General features: G+C 41.2%; 2 protein-coding genes across 7 annotated transcripts; one reads left to right on the forward strand and one right to left on the reverse strand.

The window, feature by feature from the left end:
• Nucleotides 1-2,085: 2,085 nt before the first annotated feature.
• Nucleotides 2,086-6,863, reverse strand: ecd (ecdysoneless homolog (Drosophila)). Of its 2 annotated transcripts, XM_015015168.1 has the most exons (14): nt 6,791-6,863; nt 6,385-6,666; nt 6,048-6,165; nt 5,877-5,964; nt 5,415-5,593; nt 5,064-5,256; nt 4,848-4,976; nt 4,633-4,758; nt 4,444-4,529; nt 4,109-4,209; nt 3,497-3,749; nt 3,333-3,400; nt 2,718-2,929; nt 2,086-2,632 (listed from the first exon to the last, which is right to left on the reverse strand). In XM_015015168.1, exons 2-14 carry the CDS (start codon nt 6,587-6,589, stop codon nt 2,411-2,413), a joined length of 1,980 nt encoding a protein of 659 aa, XP_014870654.1. In that variant the 5' UTR covers nt 6,590-6,666; nt 6,791-6,863; the 3' UTR covers nt 2,086-2,410. The 2 variants fall into 2 exon arrangements, with proteins under 2 accessions (XP_014870654.1, XP_014870655.1); XM_015015169.1 differs by having other exon boundaries at nt 2,086-2,396; nt 2,859-2,929; nt 6,385-6,861.
• A 754-nt stretch (nt 6,864-7,617) lies between these two features.
• Nucleotides 7,618-17,261, forward strand: LOC106934968 (protein FAM149B1-like). 5 transcript variants are annotated; one of them, XM_015015164.1, is made up of 17 exons: nt 7,618-8,161; nt 9,201-9,317; nt 10,177-10,321; nt 10,913-11,061; nt 11,166-11,309; nt 12,067-12,210; nt 12,316-12,494; nt 12,913-13,055; nt 13,900-13,938; nt 14,198-14,266; nt 14,680-14,792; nt 14,890-15,114; nt 15,475-15,598; nt 15,840-15,965; nt 16,106-16,187; nt 16,796-16,933; nt 17,051-17,261. In XM_015015164.1, exons 1-17 carry the CDS (start codon nt 8,034-8,036, stop codon nt 17,119-17,121), a joined length of 2,136 nt encoding a protein of 711 aa, XP_014870650.1. In that variant the 5' UTR covers nt 7,618-8,033; the 3' UTR covers nt 17,122-17,261. The 5 variants fall into 5 exon arrangements, with proteins under 5 accessions (XP_014870650.1, XP_014870648.1, XP_014870652.1 ...); XM_015015162.1 differs by having other exon boundaries at nt 7,622-8,161; nt 17,048-17,261; XM_015015166.1 differs by lacking the exon at nt 14,198-14,266 and having other exon boundaries at nt 7,623-8,161; nt 17,048-17,261.
• Nucleotides 17,262-17,842: the final 581 nt, after the last annotated feature.

Genomic DNA, 17,842 nt, shown 5'->3' on the forward strand with positions numbered 1-17,842 from the left:
AGAGATTAAAGTCCCAGGTTTCTCCTCCACTGAACAAGATCTAACTGGATCTCTGAGGAGGTTTTCTGTGAATGATTCTGAGAAGCTTTTTTTTTTTCAGATGAAACAGGATAAAGATGATCAGGTTGTTTTTTTTTTTTTTTTACATTTTTACATGACACATAAAACCACATTTGTAATCAGTGTTAAAAAAATATATGTAACCTCAGACCTTTGGCTGAATGAATCTTAAACCAGACGTTGGTTTATGTCCCTGAATGATTCTGAGAGCTCGGATGAAAGGGCACGGCACTGACAGGCTGTTATGATGCCTCTTGTTAAAGTCTGATGTAATTTAAGACATTATGTTTTTATTAATTTAACTTTAAATATGTATTTTTATATAATTTTATCAATTTGCAAGCTTTTTTTTTTTTTGAAGTAGCCAGTTCTGTTCTGTAAAAATGTGCTGTGCATGTTTAATAAAACTGAAAGAAGTGAATTGACTGTGAAAATGTGTCAATGCTGTAAGCCGATGAGTTTAAATTAGTTGAAAAAGTTGAAGTTGCAATACGTGAATTCTATGGGGTCACATCGTAGCTCGGTTGGTAGCATTGTTCCCATGCAGTAAGAATAGCAAAGGTTGTAATGGGAACCATTTTCAGAAGTCTGAAAACAGGTATTTGTTTAGAAATAGAACTATAAGTTCATTATTTTTAAATGCTATGTCACCAGAAAGCCAAAAAAGAATTTGTTCAGCATCATCAGAAAGTTTTCACACCCTTTCATTTTTATATATATATATATATATATATATATATATATATATATATATTTTTTTTTTTTTTTTTTATAGTCAAGTTACAGGCTTAACCTAAAAGCGATCGGAGGGTTTCTTTTCCTCAGTGTCAATGTGGAAAACATCTTTTTGGATTGCAGCTATTCACCCATGGATTGATATTCGTCAAATCTATTTTATAGCACATTCAACTAAAAAGCAGTTCAAAGTACTTTACATCATAATCATACAAGCATTCTCCAATCACCAGTTGTGACACAAGCAATGAACATTACCTTTGGTTGGAGCACCTTGAGCAGCAGTCACAGCCACAGGTCCTCTTGGTTACGTTTCTAAACATCTGGAATATCTATTTAGAGGTAGCTTCTTTCATTCTCTAACAGATCCCTCACAGGTCAGTGAGTAAAGAATTTGGTAACACTTCATTTGAAGGGACGTGCATAAGACTGACGTTACACCTGTAATGAACATGAAGGTTTGCAATGTTTACAGCTGTTGTCATGAAGTGTCATTCTGTAAATAATGTCACTCTCAGTGCAAAGTAGACTCTTTTACTTGACTTTTAATGTAAGTTTTAATGCAACTTTGAATAAAAATGCAATTATTTACTAAGACATGCTAAATAATGCACTTTTAATTACACTTGATGTCATTGTACCTACAGACACTTCATGACAACAGTCATGAACATTCATGAAGACTCCTTCATATCCATGACAGTGTAATGTCAGCCTTCAAATACAGTGTCACCAAGATTTTTTTAAAATATCTTTTTAAAGATCTTCAATTGAATTTGATGCCCAAGTTCTGCATTGTGTGGCCAGGTAAGGAGTAGTACATGTTTTGTTTCCCCAGACATGCTGCTTGGATTTCAGGTCAAAAAGTTCCACTTTGGTTTCATCAGATAAGACAAGTTTGTTTCTGATGGTCTGATAATCTCTAAGGCGTACATTTACAAAATGAAAGTGGGCTGCCCAGTCCTTTTTCATGATGAGTGACAACTTATGGCCTTATTGGTAAAGTACTTTAAGAGTGGTTGACGTTCTTGACGATGCCTCCATCTTCACTAGGAGATAGAGATATGTCCTTGATAAATATATTATCTTTATCTCAGATAATACTTTTGACTTCACTGCTTGGTCTCTGCTTTGATTTGCGCTTTCAACTGCGAGACTTGTTATAGGCTACTAGAATGTTCGATTTCTGGTCATGTACGATCAACTTCATTTACCCCTTGTGGACTCCTGTGGCATTGCAGAAGCATCTCAACGAAGCATTCAGATAGTGAAAGGAGGAGGAAATAAAACTATCTAGAAAACATGTTTATTATGTGTGATAACATGTAAAAAAAAATGATACAAACATGCATCCAATCACAGTATTATGTGTATTAACAGTTCATGATATAATAGGTTAATTCCCATTTTCAGTGATTTCAAAAAAAAATTGAGTTTTGCTCTACTGAAAATCCAACTTGTGTTAATCCTTAAATAAGAGGTTTTTCTGACACAACACATGACAAATATTTGACATAAAGACACCAGACTTTGTCCTCTGTCCATTCATCACCTCTGTGTCAACCAGTTCCCGACTCGTAGTTTCAGTCCTCTTCCTTTCCCTCCCCCATCTTCTCTATGAGGGATCTGAGTTGGGTGGCATTTGTATTCCCAGGCTCTGCAGCAGGTTAGAAGCAGGTCCAGCCAGTCCAGCCTGGCTGCTCAGAGACTCCAGTAGATTCGCCACCAAGTTGACATCGATGTCTAAAGGCTGGATCTCCTCCTCAGCCTCCTCCGTCAAAAGCCCGTCTCCCGTCGGAGAACGAGACGAGTCATTGTTCACGCAGGCCTTGTAGTTCTGTAAAAGTCACACATTCGCAATGGCCTCGGTGCATTTTAAACCTGCTACTTTTTGTATAAAAACATAAAAACATAGTATTTACCGTTTGACTGAAGCTTTTCCCAACATTAGTGCTCTGCAGCTCCTGATCCATTTGGTCCATGTAACTTTTGAGGCTGTCCAGAGTTTCGGCTGCGCTCATCTCTGCAGGACCAGATGAGCCTTCCTCTGTCTCATTCGCCACCTCTTCCTCCTCATCATCATCATCGTAATCATCATCCAGATCATCTGAATCCAGCTCTTCTTCTTTGCCTCCTGTGATGGAAAATTACTACAAGTTAACATCTGCTGATCGAGTTATATTAAATGCTTGTGAACTCTCACCAAAATAACTATTTGGGTTACATATACAAGGTTTCTAAGTTGTTTTCTGCAGCTGCATCAGAAGCAGACTGTCTTGCCCCTTGTTTTGAATTCCTTATCCTTGGTATGAAACTCGTGTGTTGTCTCTGCCTGGCAGAGCTTTTCACCCCAGCCCTGCATTGTTACTGATTGTCCTACAAGCTCCCTGCATTGTGCACAATATATGAATATGTGATTTCACCTGACAGTGCTTGGTAAAATAGTTTGGTTTTTTTTCCACAACCCTCCTAAAATATTTAAAATGATGAAATAAAACGACGGAACGGAAGAAGAATCAATCATTGCTCTTACGTACCTAAGAGTTTATCTAGTGCGTTGGCCATCGAGCCTGGGTCAAAACTGAAAGGCTGAGTCTGAAGGCTCCTGGAAAACATTTAAACAAAACAGGAACTATCAAACCAGAGTTAGAAAAATATATTTAAAAAAAAAAAAAGAATGACTGCATGTAACTTATCTCACCAGGGTGCTTCAGCCCCCTCATGAGACGACATGGCATTGAGGAAGTCCTTCATCCCTTGACTGACAGCTACAAGACTGTAACCTGCTTCTTCCTCTTTGGTGTCCTCCTCTTCCTCCTTCCCTGAAGCCTCCTCGACAGGCCGCTTCTGCTTGGCAGAGCTGAAGCCTTCACTGCCGACATCAGCGACCCTGCTGCTTCTCTCCTGCAGCAACTGCTCTAAATCCTGAGATGTGATTTCCAACCAGCTGTCGCCTGTAGATTAGCGAAAAGGAAAAAATAAAAATAAACAAAGGTATCATAGGAAATTGCAAATGAGTAGAGGAAGGATGATATAGGCAATGTGCACACATTTGTTTTGAGCTCTTTTATTGAGATGCAGTAGAAATTGCCAAAGTGAGAAAATGTGAGAAATGAAGTGTCGCCCTGCCCCCACGTGTTGCTGCTCAGTGGCTGTCAGTTGCGTGAAAGAGTGGTAGTTTTTTTTTTTTTCTGAAATCTTCTAAATGTGTGACACATTTTTCTTTCCTATCAAGTCTTCAATCTGATTATTTCATAGATACTTTAATAGCAAGAAAAGGATCTACTCCGTTTCTGTGAAGCTGTTCACTCACTGTCCTCCGGGGGGAGCTGTGACTCCAGTTTCTTGAACTCCTCCAGGTTGAGCGGACTGTTGTGAAGCAGCTGAAGAATCTCCTCGCCTGCAGAAATGGAGCTGAAACAAAATTCACAGCAGGAATATTGAGGGGAAAAAAGACAAGTGCGTTTTTTTTTCTTTCTTCAGTTTAATAAACATTACATTTGTCAGTCCCAACTTAAACCACAAATACAAAATTTAATTTGAAGAACGGAATCCAGCGATCTTCATGGAAATCATGAACCCTGCTGTTTACATTCATCACCTGCCAGGCTGATCTCTACACTTGAAAGCAGATGATTGAATCCTCACCTCGACTTTGAGGCAACCGACTGTTTGAAGAAGATTTCTGCAGATCTTAAGAGTTCTTTGTGAAACGCCGAACCTTCCAGCTGGCCCTGCATTTGATAACATGGACGTTAAAAACGAGCTTCCTGGGAGAAATGCTACATCTGCTGTTTATAGAAGTGTGGACAAAAAGAAGAAAAGAGTGCGACTCACTCGGAAGTAGCCGTTCTTTTTTAGACTTTCCAAGAAGTTCTTCCACTGAGGGTTGCAGCTCACAGGAGTGTCGGCCTCCGAGGACGGCAGCCTGCTCTTAGAGCACAGGATCTCAAAGCCGTGAGCCTGAGAATAAGGTGAAAACAGATTCACATTTCCACCTTTACCTTCGCCTTCTTCCTCGTGACAAAAGAAAACCCCAAACCACGCCTCACCAGTTTCGTCCCGAGTTCATGAGCCTTGTACCGTGGATGAGAGCGAGGCGGCAGGTCGAAGTCGCTCCTCCGATCTGGGGTGAACTGCTGCTGCTGCAGCTGGGCGTACAAGCAGCGGGTGAATGTCACCTGGAAATTCACGCAGGAGAAGGACACCGTGTCATGAAAGCTGAAAGGCCAGCACAAACAAATCCTGCATATTTTGCATGCGTCTACCGAGGCGAGGACTCTCGTATCAGGAGGAAACGTCTTGAAGCTGCGACAGGCCTGCAGGTCCACTGGATCCCGCAGGTAGAAGGCCGAGACCGCGGGGGCGACTAAGTCTGGACGCTGTGCCAGAACAGAGGCAACGCCGGCAGGGATGAAACAGTGGGCCCGGTGGAGATTAGCTTTAATCTTCTCTGGGTATCTACATAAATGTCCAAAAATGTACGTCATAAATTTATATATTTTTTTTTACATTCTGATCATTTCCAGAGAAGTCCTGAGGATGTTGTTCCATTTGCATTTCACATGTAATTACTGTAGAAAAAAATCAAAGAAAACTGGGATTGTGTGAAAGCTCACCCTTGTAGCCTTTTTTTTAGAGCTGAACGGATTTTGGGGCTAGCTAGACAAACTTCTGGGTGAGCCGAAAGGAGCACTAGAGCTTGTGCCAAACTGGGGACCACATCAAGAGAAAAGCCAATTGAACTGGACTTGGATGGGCAGGGAAGGATGTGCAACTCTCCCCTGTAGATGAAGACCTGCGAAAGAAAGAAGAAAAAAAAAACAAACAGCTGCTTTATTTCACTCTCCACTAAAGAAATCACACACATCCTTTCAGTCAGTCACTGTTTTATTCCTCTTAAACATGTACGTTAAGATGTGTTTTTGGCTAATCGCTGACTGACAGGCTATGTTTTTCTTTATTATAAATATTAATAGGCTGTTTGCTCCAAACTAACAGGGATTTTTATGTTAGAAATCAAACTATTGCGTAAGATGGTCAAATTAAAAATGAGGAATGTGAACATCTGGAAGACTCACTCTGTTTTCACTTGTGTCTGGGTTCAGCCACTTGGGAAGATGATCCGCTGCTTCAATAAGAAGAAAATCCCCATCGTTGTCCTCAACTCTGCCCACATAAACAGTACTTTCAGCTTATACGAAGGAAGTAAATATGAGTTATTATGTAAATCCAGCAACATCTTGTCTAACCTGGCTGCAAGTTCTGGGAACAACTCTGTGAGATGCAGCAGGAGGTAAACAATAAACCACTCATCCTCAATGTTGTCTCCATACCGAGTGCTGCCTCCAATGTGAGCGGGAACATCTCCTGTCAGCGAACAGGAAAGTTACATTGTTCAGATCCGCCGCCATGCTTTATTACAGTGAGCATCGGTAGCTTTACCGCGGTACTTAATGCATGAGATAATGTTAATGAAATGAAAGATTTTTTAAAGGCGTCTTCTCCAGGGATGTCATTAAACGTGTCTACATCTGTATATTTAAAATAAACTCATCTGAGTTGTAAAGAAAAACCAGAAAATATAACCTTTCTCGGGATGGTATTTGAGGTTGAATGGTTGATCCTGCCAGATGTACTGGACCAGAAGCTGGGCAACCTTAGCCAACATTTCCTCCGTCAGGTGTTTGAGCCGTTCTTCGGTCTGCTGGGAAGACATGCCGTTTGTCTGGACCAGAAAGAGTTTGTACTGAACCATATCTTCCGGAATCGACCTCATCTGCAGAACATCCATTGTGATTTTCTTTAGAGAAACGACTGATAAAACAACAGTAAACCAGATTCCAGAAGTCGTTGATGTGCCGTCAGTGTCTGCAAACAGTTAAACCCAAAAGAAGAAACTGTTGATTAGCGTCACCCTGTCTAGTTGTCTTCAAAATGTGACATTTTATGTCAGTCCATTGCAAAAACGTGTTTATATTTGGAGAAAACACACTCTAGTTTGGGTTACGTCGTAATCACGCCATCTGTCAGTGTTTAGGTCCTTCCCTAATTTCTAACCGGCTTCACCCTAAGACATTTGTCAGAGAGTTCCGGTTTGGTAAATGTATTAGTTACAAAGTGTCTACTGAAAAAATTATACATTTTACAAATTTAATAAATAGCTTTTTAAAAAGTATATTTTGAGATTCGTTATGGATAAAAGCAAATTAATAAAAAAGTGAAGTTGTAGACTGGTCAGAATCGGAAACATTTTACAAACGTAGTCACGTCACTACGATGAAATATGGGAAATGTAGGAAAATAACACCAAAGAGATTTTTGAAAAGCTTTATTTGTATTTGTGCTTTACAATACCATTTTAAATAAAATTGAACCTTAAGAATAAAACCGAAATCCACAATAATTAACAACAACAACAAGATCAATTTGTGGAAAATAAATATCTGATCAAATAAGGCTGAAGAGTAATAAAATATAAGTACACAGAGTAAACATACTATTAATCGACGAGGACATAATGCGACTTAATTACAAAGTAAAAAAAAAATAAATAAATTAATCTTCAATGTCTGGATACAAATGATCTGTGCATTGAACGTATATGGGGAAAAAGCAATATACAATGCAATACAACAAAGCGGTACATGTTTTTCTACTTTTCACAGTGTTATACAAAGTTTTTACTAAACATACGTTATAATATTGTTGCTGTTTTTTTAAAGAAATGTATGCAGTTTTTCTCTTTTTGTCAATTTTTTCTCCATGAGTCTATATTTTATTTTTTCCCAAAACAGGTCTAGCAAAATAATTTTATTATGCACGTGACAGAATTATTTTCCCAGAGCAGAAATACATCTCCCAGGTAACCGTGCGGCTGTGAAGCCGCGTCTCCATGACAGCCGTGCTATTGTTGTCGTCGTTGGTGCTAGTTAGCATCGCAAATTCTCAAATAATTTAGACTCTAAGAAAGACAGACAGGTAAATATTTGACCACATTCGACAGCTATTTGGTGTAGCCAGACTAAACCGACGATGAGTCAAATTATACAAGTGCTGCGGCACCACCTTTCTCTTATAGTGCGTTTGTGTCACCGTTCATGCAACGCTAGTTAGCTCATTTTCAAGTGTAGCCTCCCCCTCCAGCGTTAGCCGCAGCCCCGTCCAATATTCCAGATCCAGGCTTTTACCTGGTGGGTACCTACAGGGCGACTGGAGGAGATGTTGGAGCTCCCTCTATGCTGTTTGCAGAGAGTCGAGCGAGAGGAGGCGGGGATGAGAGACGTGGTCTCGAGCCCTTGAACCGGAGAGAAAAGAGGATGATTTCACGGTACAACAGGAGACCAGTATCGCATAAACTTGAGATGTGAGTACCAAGCAGTTTTTCCCCCCACTGTGCTCTGTAAACTAGTTGTAGGTCTTTATATAAATTGCTCCACTTTAATCATTATCTATTTGTTATCAGTATAATTATTATCATGTAGCTATTTGCTTAGACACCAGTGTCAATTTTAGCGGTAGACGAGAAGATTATGTTTTGATTGCCTGGTGTAGGCACAGGCCAGTATGAGATTCTAATGGTATGATAACCTTGAGTGAAGTGTCTCCGTTTCAAGGTATCTACATGTTAAAAGAAAGTATTTAACATGATCCAAGTGGTTTCTTTAAAACAGAGAAGCGACAGTTGTTCCTACTACTGTAAAGATAATCCAGTATATGGATTATCAGTAAAAATAATGAGATAAAAAGTAATGCTTTTACACAACCATAGCAAGCTGATATTAGCTGCTAAATGCAAATAGCTGAGGCTCCATTAATTTTTATTTATCACACTGGAAATATATCCAAATAGTCACACTTCTCTCATTTTTTTAGTCTCCAGCATTGCATCGCAGGAGGAGGCGATGCAATGCTGTTCTCTCTGCTCCATAGTTCATAGTTTAGGTAACTTTGGTTAGTCTGGCACTTTTTTTATGCATCTTATTATAAAGGACTGTAAACCACAGTGAAGTTATGAAGAAATATTTTTTGTTAACCTTTTAAAACTTTTGTCTACTTCAATAATGGTAATCAGTTTATGCTCCATATTCTTGGTACAAGTAGTTTGTGGTACTATCTAAAGCCTAAGCTAATTTTACTTAGCTTAGGCTAAGTAAAATTATGCAATCTTTTTTGAGCTTTTTCTTTCATAGTGGAGGTGTTTAATGTCATTTACAAGTTTTATTAGTTCCCAAGGAGATAGTATTGTTTCAGTCCACCTTCTCCCACCTTTTTTTCATGATTTTCTGTTGTTTCAGTAGAAGAGAAACACAGCATCTCTCTTATGTCATCACGGAGACAAGCTGTCAGGCGTTCATCCTCAAACGCCATGTTGCCGATCATTTCTCAATGTCCCTTCTGTGCAGTCGTGGTTTGTCTCGAAGCAGCCTCGATCACCACCCTCTCCCTGAAGAAGCAGACGATATCGAAACCTCTCCGCATTACCTCCACGACCTGCAGGAAGCCGTCTCTGCACACAACAGGTGACCAAGTGCCTGCAGGCTTGAGTTCGCCTCCCCCCACCCCTTTAACGTTCAAACCTTTGCACGTCCAGAGCAAGAGCAAGACGTAGAACAAGCGTTTGCACTGAGTGCGCAAACACAGACACTCTGGATATTTTGTAACTGTACACCGTCTTGAGCAGACAGCCGATTCTCCGAGTTCTCGCCATGTGACACCCAGAAGCAGCGGATTAATTAATATCACATTGCCTCCTTCAGATGTGCAGTCAAAAGGATGAATAATTAGGCAGGCTGTTAGAATATTCTATTAAGTTGACATTTGCTCCTTATTTCCACTTTGATTCTATCACCAGTCACTTCTAATTATATTTCTGTAGCCCCATTAAAGAGATTTATTTGGCATTTAAATGTATATTATTAGACCGGTTTTGTTTATTCACATGAAATATAGAAAAATAAATAGATTTGGCCTAAAAAGTCTTTGAGCATTATCATAGATTTTGTACCCTCTGCACATTTCTTACAGGAGATTCAGTGCCTTGGAAAGTATTTATACTTCTTGAGTGTTGGTGTTAGACTGTTTCACATTTCATCCTCAAACTTCAATGCATTTCACTAGGATTGTGTTAGATAACCTTACAGAGAGGAGAAGTTGAAGGTTAATGGCACTTTTTACAACTAAACATAGAAGTCTTATGGGCATGGCTTTACCAGCTTTGCACATTTAGAGACTCAAAAAGTCAAAGTAGTTCGACCTCCATCAGATTAGTTAGAGGGCATCCGTAAAAAAAAAAAAAAGCAATTTTCGTAGCTTCTCGGTTGGATTTAAGTCTTGACTTTGGCTGATTAAAAGTAAAAGATTACTGTGTTTTCCATGCAGCTCGCAGACATCTGCTGCCTCGGACCACTCCGACTGCCCAACCGTCATCTCAGTATCACCCAGCCAGTCCTGGTCCGGCATTCACAGCTCCACAGGAACCGGCATCTCCACAGAAAGGAGCTCCGTTTTCTCTTGGGGCTATGATGTAAGTCTGCTCTTCTTCAGAAAGAAATCTTGGCATGAAATGAAACCCCCTTCTCCACCCCCCCGCCTCCCTCCAACCCTGTGAGTTGTAAAAGACGTTCCTTTTTTTTGTGCTGAATGCCTTCTCTACAGTTTGTTCTGCTTCTACACAAGCATGCTGCCACATTTTAATTAAGTCTAACCAGCATTTATCACCTTTTGGAAAATGTGTGGGAAACAGAAACAGTATCCGTGTAATATACCAGATGGCTAATTTGCATGCTGGTTGTTTTTATGCAAGACCTCGTTCTTGTTGCTTCGCTTCCCTGTTCTTTCTACATTAAAACTATTTTCAACTCCTAATGCTTTTAAGAAAAATAATAACTCGCAGCTCTACTCTTTTTCTTCCTGTGTCCCTCTATTTTTTTTTTGTATTTTAAATGATTGCTCCACCTGCGACAGTCCATAGGAGCTTATTTTCTTAATAAACTCTGCAGAATCTTTGCAGATGGGACCAGAATGCAAAGCAGCAGCTTTCAACAGTAGATTTGGCATACCAGAACAGAGGGATAGATATCTTCCCCGACTGTGTTTTTGTTTGTGCGTCCCACAGGAGTTTGACAAGGCGGCGTCGCGGCAGGTGCAGCAGATGTTTGATGAGATCGACAAGGAGCTGTACGAAGGGAGAGGCTGTGGCGGGGGGATACTCCAGGGGCTGCAGGACGAATGCCAGCAGTGGACCACACGCTTTCCACATCTTCGGTAACTTATCTGTTGTTTGTCCTTCAGCTCGTAGCTTTTGTTTTGTTTTTCAAAGTTTACTTTTTCATTTTCTCTGTGTGTGTGTGTGTTTGTGTGTCCCTCAGGATCGTGGGGACTCAGCTTTTGTGTCCCACCGACGAGGGCTTCCAGTGGTACGCCACTCCAGGGACAGTCAGTCTTGCCAGCAGCCCGTCAACAGACAGAAAAACTACTGTGAAGAGCCAAGGCAAAGAGAAAGGGGCTGCAGAGTAAGTTTTAAAAACACAGACCCACTGGTTTGCTGACGGATTGAAGAATTTCAGGCACTTTATCATCTCAGAGGTAGTTTTCTTTTGCTGGTGGTCACATCGGATTCTTTTTAGCCAATCGAAAATGTTATGTCTTCTTCATCAGCTCATTCAATCTTTATTCACTGTATTCAGTAGTTTCTCTGCAAATTTGTTATTTTAAAGCTGTTATAAATAAGTCCTGACTGACTCTAGCTCTGTGACCTACATATTCTGCCTTTTTAATTAAGTATTTGGGCCAATGTCAAGTTGGATATTTAAAATATACAGATGGGACTCCAAAGTAGTGTGCACAAGGCTGTGACACTGTCTGACTAGAACGCTTACAAACTGGGTTGGTGTGATCAGATCAGGTTGCATATGCATATATGCATGACGCACCTCAAAAATCCCAAATGTTACCAAGTATTTTTGTCTAGATTTTAGTGCAAGCATGTTAGTACATTTGAAATAGGAAAAAAAGGTAACTTACAAGTAACTTTTCAGCAAGAAATATGAGCCAGTTTTAAGTCAGTAATTCAAGAGAACTAAAATAGTTGCTGTGGAAACTAGACCAAAAACACTTGGTAAGATTAAATGTGTTTGCATTGTGTTTTTTTTCTGCATCTCAAGATGTGTTTTAAGACTAATTTGCTTTCTTCAGTGTTTTTATGCCTGTACTGAGAATCCTGCAAAAATAATTTGAGCAATGTTGTCTTTTTTTGGGAAAATATAATAGGTTGAATGTTCAGGGCAGGAAAGCTGCACTGATCAAAGAGTGCGATGGCCCTCCCAACAGCGAGCCTAGCAGCTACGACCAGCCGAGAGTGATTGAAGTGGAGGGAGTGATGGAGGAATATCTGGCTTTTGATAGCCGGGACTTGTGAGTTGTCCGCATTCATAAATCACATAAATCCCAAAAAGTCCTCCTGTGTAAGTGCTATTCCCTTCACAGTACAGTAGAACGAGTATTTTCTTTCTCCAAAAGGAATGAGTGTCATGAGGAATGTCCGGAGTCTGTTCGGAGGCATCACTGCCTGCCCCCGGTCTCACCGTACTGCTGCCGCCGGCAGGCTGTTCTCGACCTGCTGTTTGATGACGTCTGGCGGGAGCTGGTCGGTTGGATGAAAGAGCTGGTTCAACGTCACTGGGAGTGCTGCACCTCCCGTAATGCTAAACGTTTCTACTTTTATAATAGAGTTGAACTTTTACACATGCAGGGTTCTTTCACAGTCTGGAAAAATACTGGAATTTGATGGTAGTCGTATCAGGATATGTATGGAAGAAGAACCTGAGCGTCTGGGAGAATATTTCTGTTTCCAGAACTATTCTTCCTTCCTTCCTTGTGTCATTCCTCTCTTTAGTTCCTTCGTTGTGTTGTCTCTCTTTCCTTCCTTCCAGTTTTTTTTAATGGTTTTTAAAAATATCTGCCATAAATTTAAGGACTCTGGGGAACGTTTTTTATTTACTATTTTCCAACGACAAAGTTGTAAAGTTGAGTGTGGAAAACTAGGGAATTTTTAAATGTAAAAATGTGTTTACATTTATGCGTTTCTGAATATTAATGTTGATATGTTATTGACAGATGATGAAACACTATCTGGGAGCCTGAGCCCTGTGCAGCCAGATGCTCTGAATCCTTTCATGCTGCTCTCCTCGCTGCCCGCCGCACTTCCAAAACCGGGTCAGAGCCGAGTGCCACCGCTCACGTCTGGACAGCAGCTCCAGGTCAGTGGTGTGAGAAGGACTAGATAATGAGAGGCGGCTTATTTCACAAATATCAGTCGGAGTTAATCAGAAAACAAGTTCGGACTTTTTCTCAGTCTACTTCAATGAAAACAATTTGACATCGACAGAACCTGGTAAAAACTCCTATTTAACCCCTGATAAAGGAGACTAAAAGCTTTGTTTTATTGAAGCAGCACATCATCACAGATATTTTTATTTATATATTTATGATCTGATTTTTTTTTTATTATTTGGAGGGGGAAAAATATCTTCTGTTAAAAGAAAGTTGTTTTTAACAAATTATCTTACAACGTCAGTAATTCCTTTAAGTTGTATGCAGCTGAAGGCACAAACACTCCATGCGGGTCCGGTGTGAAACATAGGGTGAGGGTTTGGATACTCGCCTGCTGTTAAGTTTGGTAGAGGATCTGTGATGCAGTGGTCCTGTTTCTCCTCCACAGGCCCTGGGAGCTTTATTATCCTTCATTAACTCTTTGAAACATCAGGGAAATTAAAACGTCTGCTAGAAAGCTGAAAATGAATGCTCATCGAGTCTCTAAGTAATATAGCAATCCAAAAAAATACTAAAAAAAGGTTAAATGGTTCACCGATGGCTTATCTCCAAAGCAACTCATAAAGTGTTGTCCTTTTGGAAAAGGGAGGGGTTGAACAAAGTGTTGTACCATTGTTATGTCCTAAATTGGAGTTATACTCCCTACTGAATAAAATGTAGCTAAATTACAGGTTAGATTTTTTTTTTTTTTTTTTTGAAAATATTCTGCACCAGCTTATGATCCTACCACAAAAGAGATTTATTTTAAGACTATCTGAACATCTTTACCAGGGGGTGCCAATCAGTTCGGAGAGGTCTGTGCTTGAGGCAGTAAGTAAAGCGTTTTCAGTCGGGACGTCTTGTGTTCCCCAGAGTTTTCATTCCTGCCTGTTACTCTTCACTTTCTCAGTCAGTCTGCTTCAGTCCCTTTTTTCTAAAGTATTTTTGGACGTGCTGTTTTTGTATATTTTGCCTTCTTAACTCTGTATTCCTCTACTTTCTCCACTGTTTCTTCTCTACTTTCACCATATCTGCTGTCTTTCTTCGAACGTGCCAATCCTCCCTCCCCACCCGGCCCTCTTTTCTAAAGAACACAAAGTCAAGGGGCTCAAAGCACAAGTCCAGATGGAAATCCAAAAAGCAGAAAAGGCCTTCAGCTGTATGTAACTCTCCTGCTTCAAGCCAGAGCAGTAGTGGGATGTGTGCACGCCATCTGTAGAAGCTCATTATCCTGAATATCTGTGTTTGTGCCTGTTGATTAACACCAAAGCATCCCCACTGTTCATCTCTTTAATCATCTTCAACACATTTGTGAGACGCACAACTTCTTTTTTTTTTTAATTTCGATGCTTTTCTTTTCGAATCTTTTTGAATGTTTACTGCAATTATCCGTTTGGTGTCTTCGCTGCATGATGGCTGTATTTGGAAGTAACTAACTCGGGTTCTCCAGGGATTCCTCCCTTCTTTTGCATCCCGCTTCGTCGTCTCTGTCCTTAAACCACGCTTCTCAAAATTTTTGCATGTTCCGCCTCTCTTGTTGTCTCCGCTCAGTCCTGTTTTTCCTACGCTCAGGCTGGCAGGACGCCTGCAGGGGCAGCGGCAACGCAGCACAACCTGAACGACCTCATCGTGATTCACAGCATCCCCCTGCAGCAGAGAAACCTGTCTGTGCTGGAGAGAAGCCAGTAAGAAGACATCTCACCCTTCGCGAAGGCGCTTCGTTTCTGGTTTAGAGCAGTCGATCCACCGTGGGTCTCTCTCTCTCTCTCTGTTCAAACGCAGGGATCCGGAGGAGCGCCCGTCTCACAGGCCAGTCTCGAGCGCCATCCCTTCCAGCAGACCTCGTCCTCGCAGAGCCCTGGAGCAGAGCTCTTCCTCTTTGTCCCGCCAACTGCAGTCAGCTCGCCGCCGAAACCCTCCTCCCCGAAACTTGCTGCCCCTTGTTCCGAGTTTGAGTCAGGCCGGGACAGGGGGATACCTGGACGAGGTCATCCGTGGGACACGACTGTGAGTTGAAGCATTGCAGTAACCCTACTGAACGCCCTGCACTCCCCCTAGGCCACCGTTTTTTTTTTTTTAATGTAAACAAATGTCACTCGGAGTCATGGCTGTGAGCTATCTTAGCCCGTAAATTTGAGCCGAACTTTGGATAAAACAAATTTTGATCTAATTTTCCATCCAAAGCAGTTAAAATCATAATAAGAGAATTAGAATACGTTTGATCCTTAAAGTTAAATATAGTCTCATCAACTCTAACCGTTTATAAAATGTCAGCGTCACAGAACCGCAGCTGTCATTCTTCTAGCTGGAAACAATTGAACTTTTCAACAAAAAAAATCTGAAAAGCGGTCCGCCTCTCTCCAACAGAACCACAGCCAGCGACCGATTAACATCTCCGCTGGTGGCCCTGAGCCGCAACACTCCCCTACCCCCCATCGGAACCGGAGACGGCGAGTCGTCCCACCCAGGGCTGCTGTCAAAGCTCACACAGGTACAGATGTCAGCACCGCAAATATGGCTGGTGTCATTCATCACCGACATGTCGAACGCTGTGTGGAGCTGTGCAAAAATATCCATGCCTCTTAAACCTTTTCACGTTTTGTCACTTCGTAACATTAAACATCAATGGATTAACCAGTGCTCTGTGAAATGCTTAAAGTTTAGGACATTACTACGTAGCTGCTGATTTTTTCCCCCATGATGGTTTGCGTTCCATATTTTAATCCCTGCAGCGTCAGAAAGGCCCTTCCAGCCGCGCCCACAGCGCCTTACACGATGAAGCTCAAAGCTCCGTACCGAGGGATCGTCACCACATACTAGACGTCTTCTCTCGTCCCAACACGACACACACGTACAGGGTGAGAGATTTATTTTAGTTTTGTTTTGATTCCTCAAAGACTGAAACATCGCTTCTATATTTTACTGCAGCCTTTAATGTGTTATATTTGCATGTTCCGATTGAAGGCTGTTGTGACGAACCTCTGATTTTGCCTTTCAGTCAGACACTCCGTACCGGAGTTCCTTCACCGTGCTGGACAATATCGGGCAGGGTCGGCCAGGAAGAGCCTCTGTAGGCACAGGTCAGAAACCCTGTTGTTCAAAACCAGGAAGAAGACTAAACACATGATGCACTTTAGTTGCTCATAGCCTCTTATGCTCCATTATACCGAGCGGCTCATCTCATTTTAAATGACGTATCTCATGGTTGAACTGCGGCTGCAGTCGGGGCTAGTCAGTGCTGCACAAATGTGGTCATCCCTGTTCTTCTCGCATCTACACACTTTTTTCTTCCACTCAACCTTCAGTTAATGTGCTTCTGTACAACCCTGTGTGAGCAGCTGGCTTCTTTAACAAATCACTTTTGAGATTTACTGTCCTATTAAGTGACCACTCTTCCAAAAACTACAATTTCTGCATCAAATTTTAATTGTCTTTATGTAATATGTTAATTTTTTGAGAGTCTGAATTTTAGGTTTTGGTTGGCCATAAGCCACAATCGCCAAAATGAACAAAAACACAAACGTTTCACTCTCTAAGATTTCTTTTTGAATTGTATTGCTGAAAGAAATCAGTAATTATTGGCATTTCTCAGCTAGTTGGAAACTCACTTCACACCGTAGTGTTTTTAACAGCTTAGCTTTCTGTTAGGGCTGTGTTTAACGACTTCCACGTTAATGTTTTCCTCCAGACTCTCTGGGAATCGGTGTGACCGGTGTCGGTCTCGGCATCAGCAGCTCGTCTTTCTTGGACTCATATCCTCACCACCTGCTGGGGCCGTCGCCCATCAAAGACGAAGAAGAGCCCGAGCCTCAGAGCCCTGTCGCAGGTCAGTAAAATAACTCGGCTGAACTCGGGTTAGGCCGTCTTCTGTGTGAAACATTCCATTTCTGAGCAGCAAAAACAGCTCAGGTTTATCGTCGGATGTTCCTCCGTTTTCCAGCAGCCGCTCCTGTTCCGTCTCGCTCCTACACCCGCAGCGGCATCTCATCCAGATCCAGCAGGCCTGGCTTGTAGTTTCCCCCCCGGCCTTGATCTCAACCACCTCCCTGCTATTCATCTTTACCAGCATCATCTCTGCCCTCTGTCTTGTTTCGAAGTAGTTTGTTTTTGTTGATTACATTTTTTTAAGGCCTATTTTTTATTTTTTTTTATTTCAGAAATCACCTTGTGGACCTGCCAAATGTGAAAAACGATCAGTCTTTGTACAGTATGGGGTCATATGTGTGGCGGTGAATGTTTGATGAGAATGAGTATTTATTTATGCGAATATGCCATATAAAAATCAGCATATTCATGTGTTGCTATAAATGTAAATGACTATGCAGGGAAACCTATAAACCATATCTGCTCATAGGACATGTTCCTCCCCGCTCTGATGTCAGGGAGCTTTGTACTGTATCAAAATCCAACCGTCCCTCAGAAAGACAGCGCCGTCTCAATGGCTCTCCATAATCGAGGTGCTTTTGCCGGAATTATCCTACAATGTAGGAATCTTATAACATACACATTATTTGTAAATAACAAAAGGAATTTATTCATGGTGTCTGAACAAAGTGGTGTATTTAATATAATTTACTTGCTCTTTGTTTGAGCAAAGCCAACTGGTCGTACTTTGACGAGTAACATCAGGGTTTGTGCACAAATAGTTTCTTTACTTATTTGTCACAACCCCCCCACCCCCCCTCAATGCTATTATCTGTTATGTAATAAAAAAAAAAATAATAAAGCGTATAAA

This window comes from Poecilia latipinna, unplaced genomic scaffold (genome assembly GCF_001443285.1).
Source record: "Poecilia latipinna isolate Pla-1442-1.1 unplaced genomic scaffold, P_latipinna-1.0 Scaffold1889, whole genome shotgun sequence".
Lineage (NCBI taxonomy): Eukaryota > Metazoa > Chordata > Actinopteri > Cyprinodontiformes > Poeciliidae > Poecilia > Poecilia latipinna.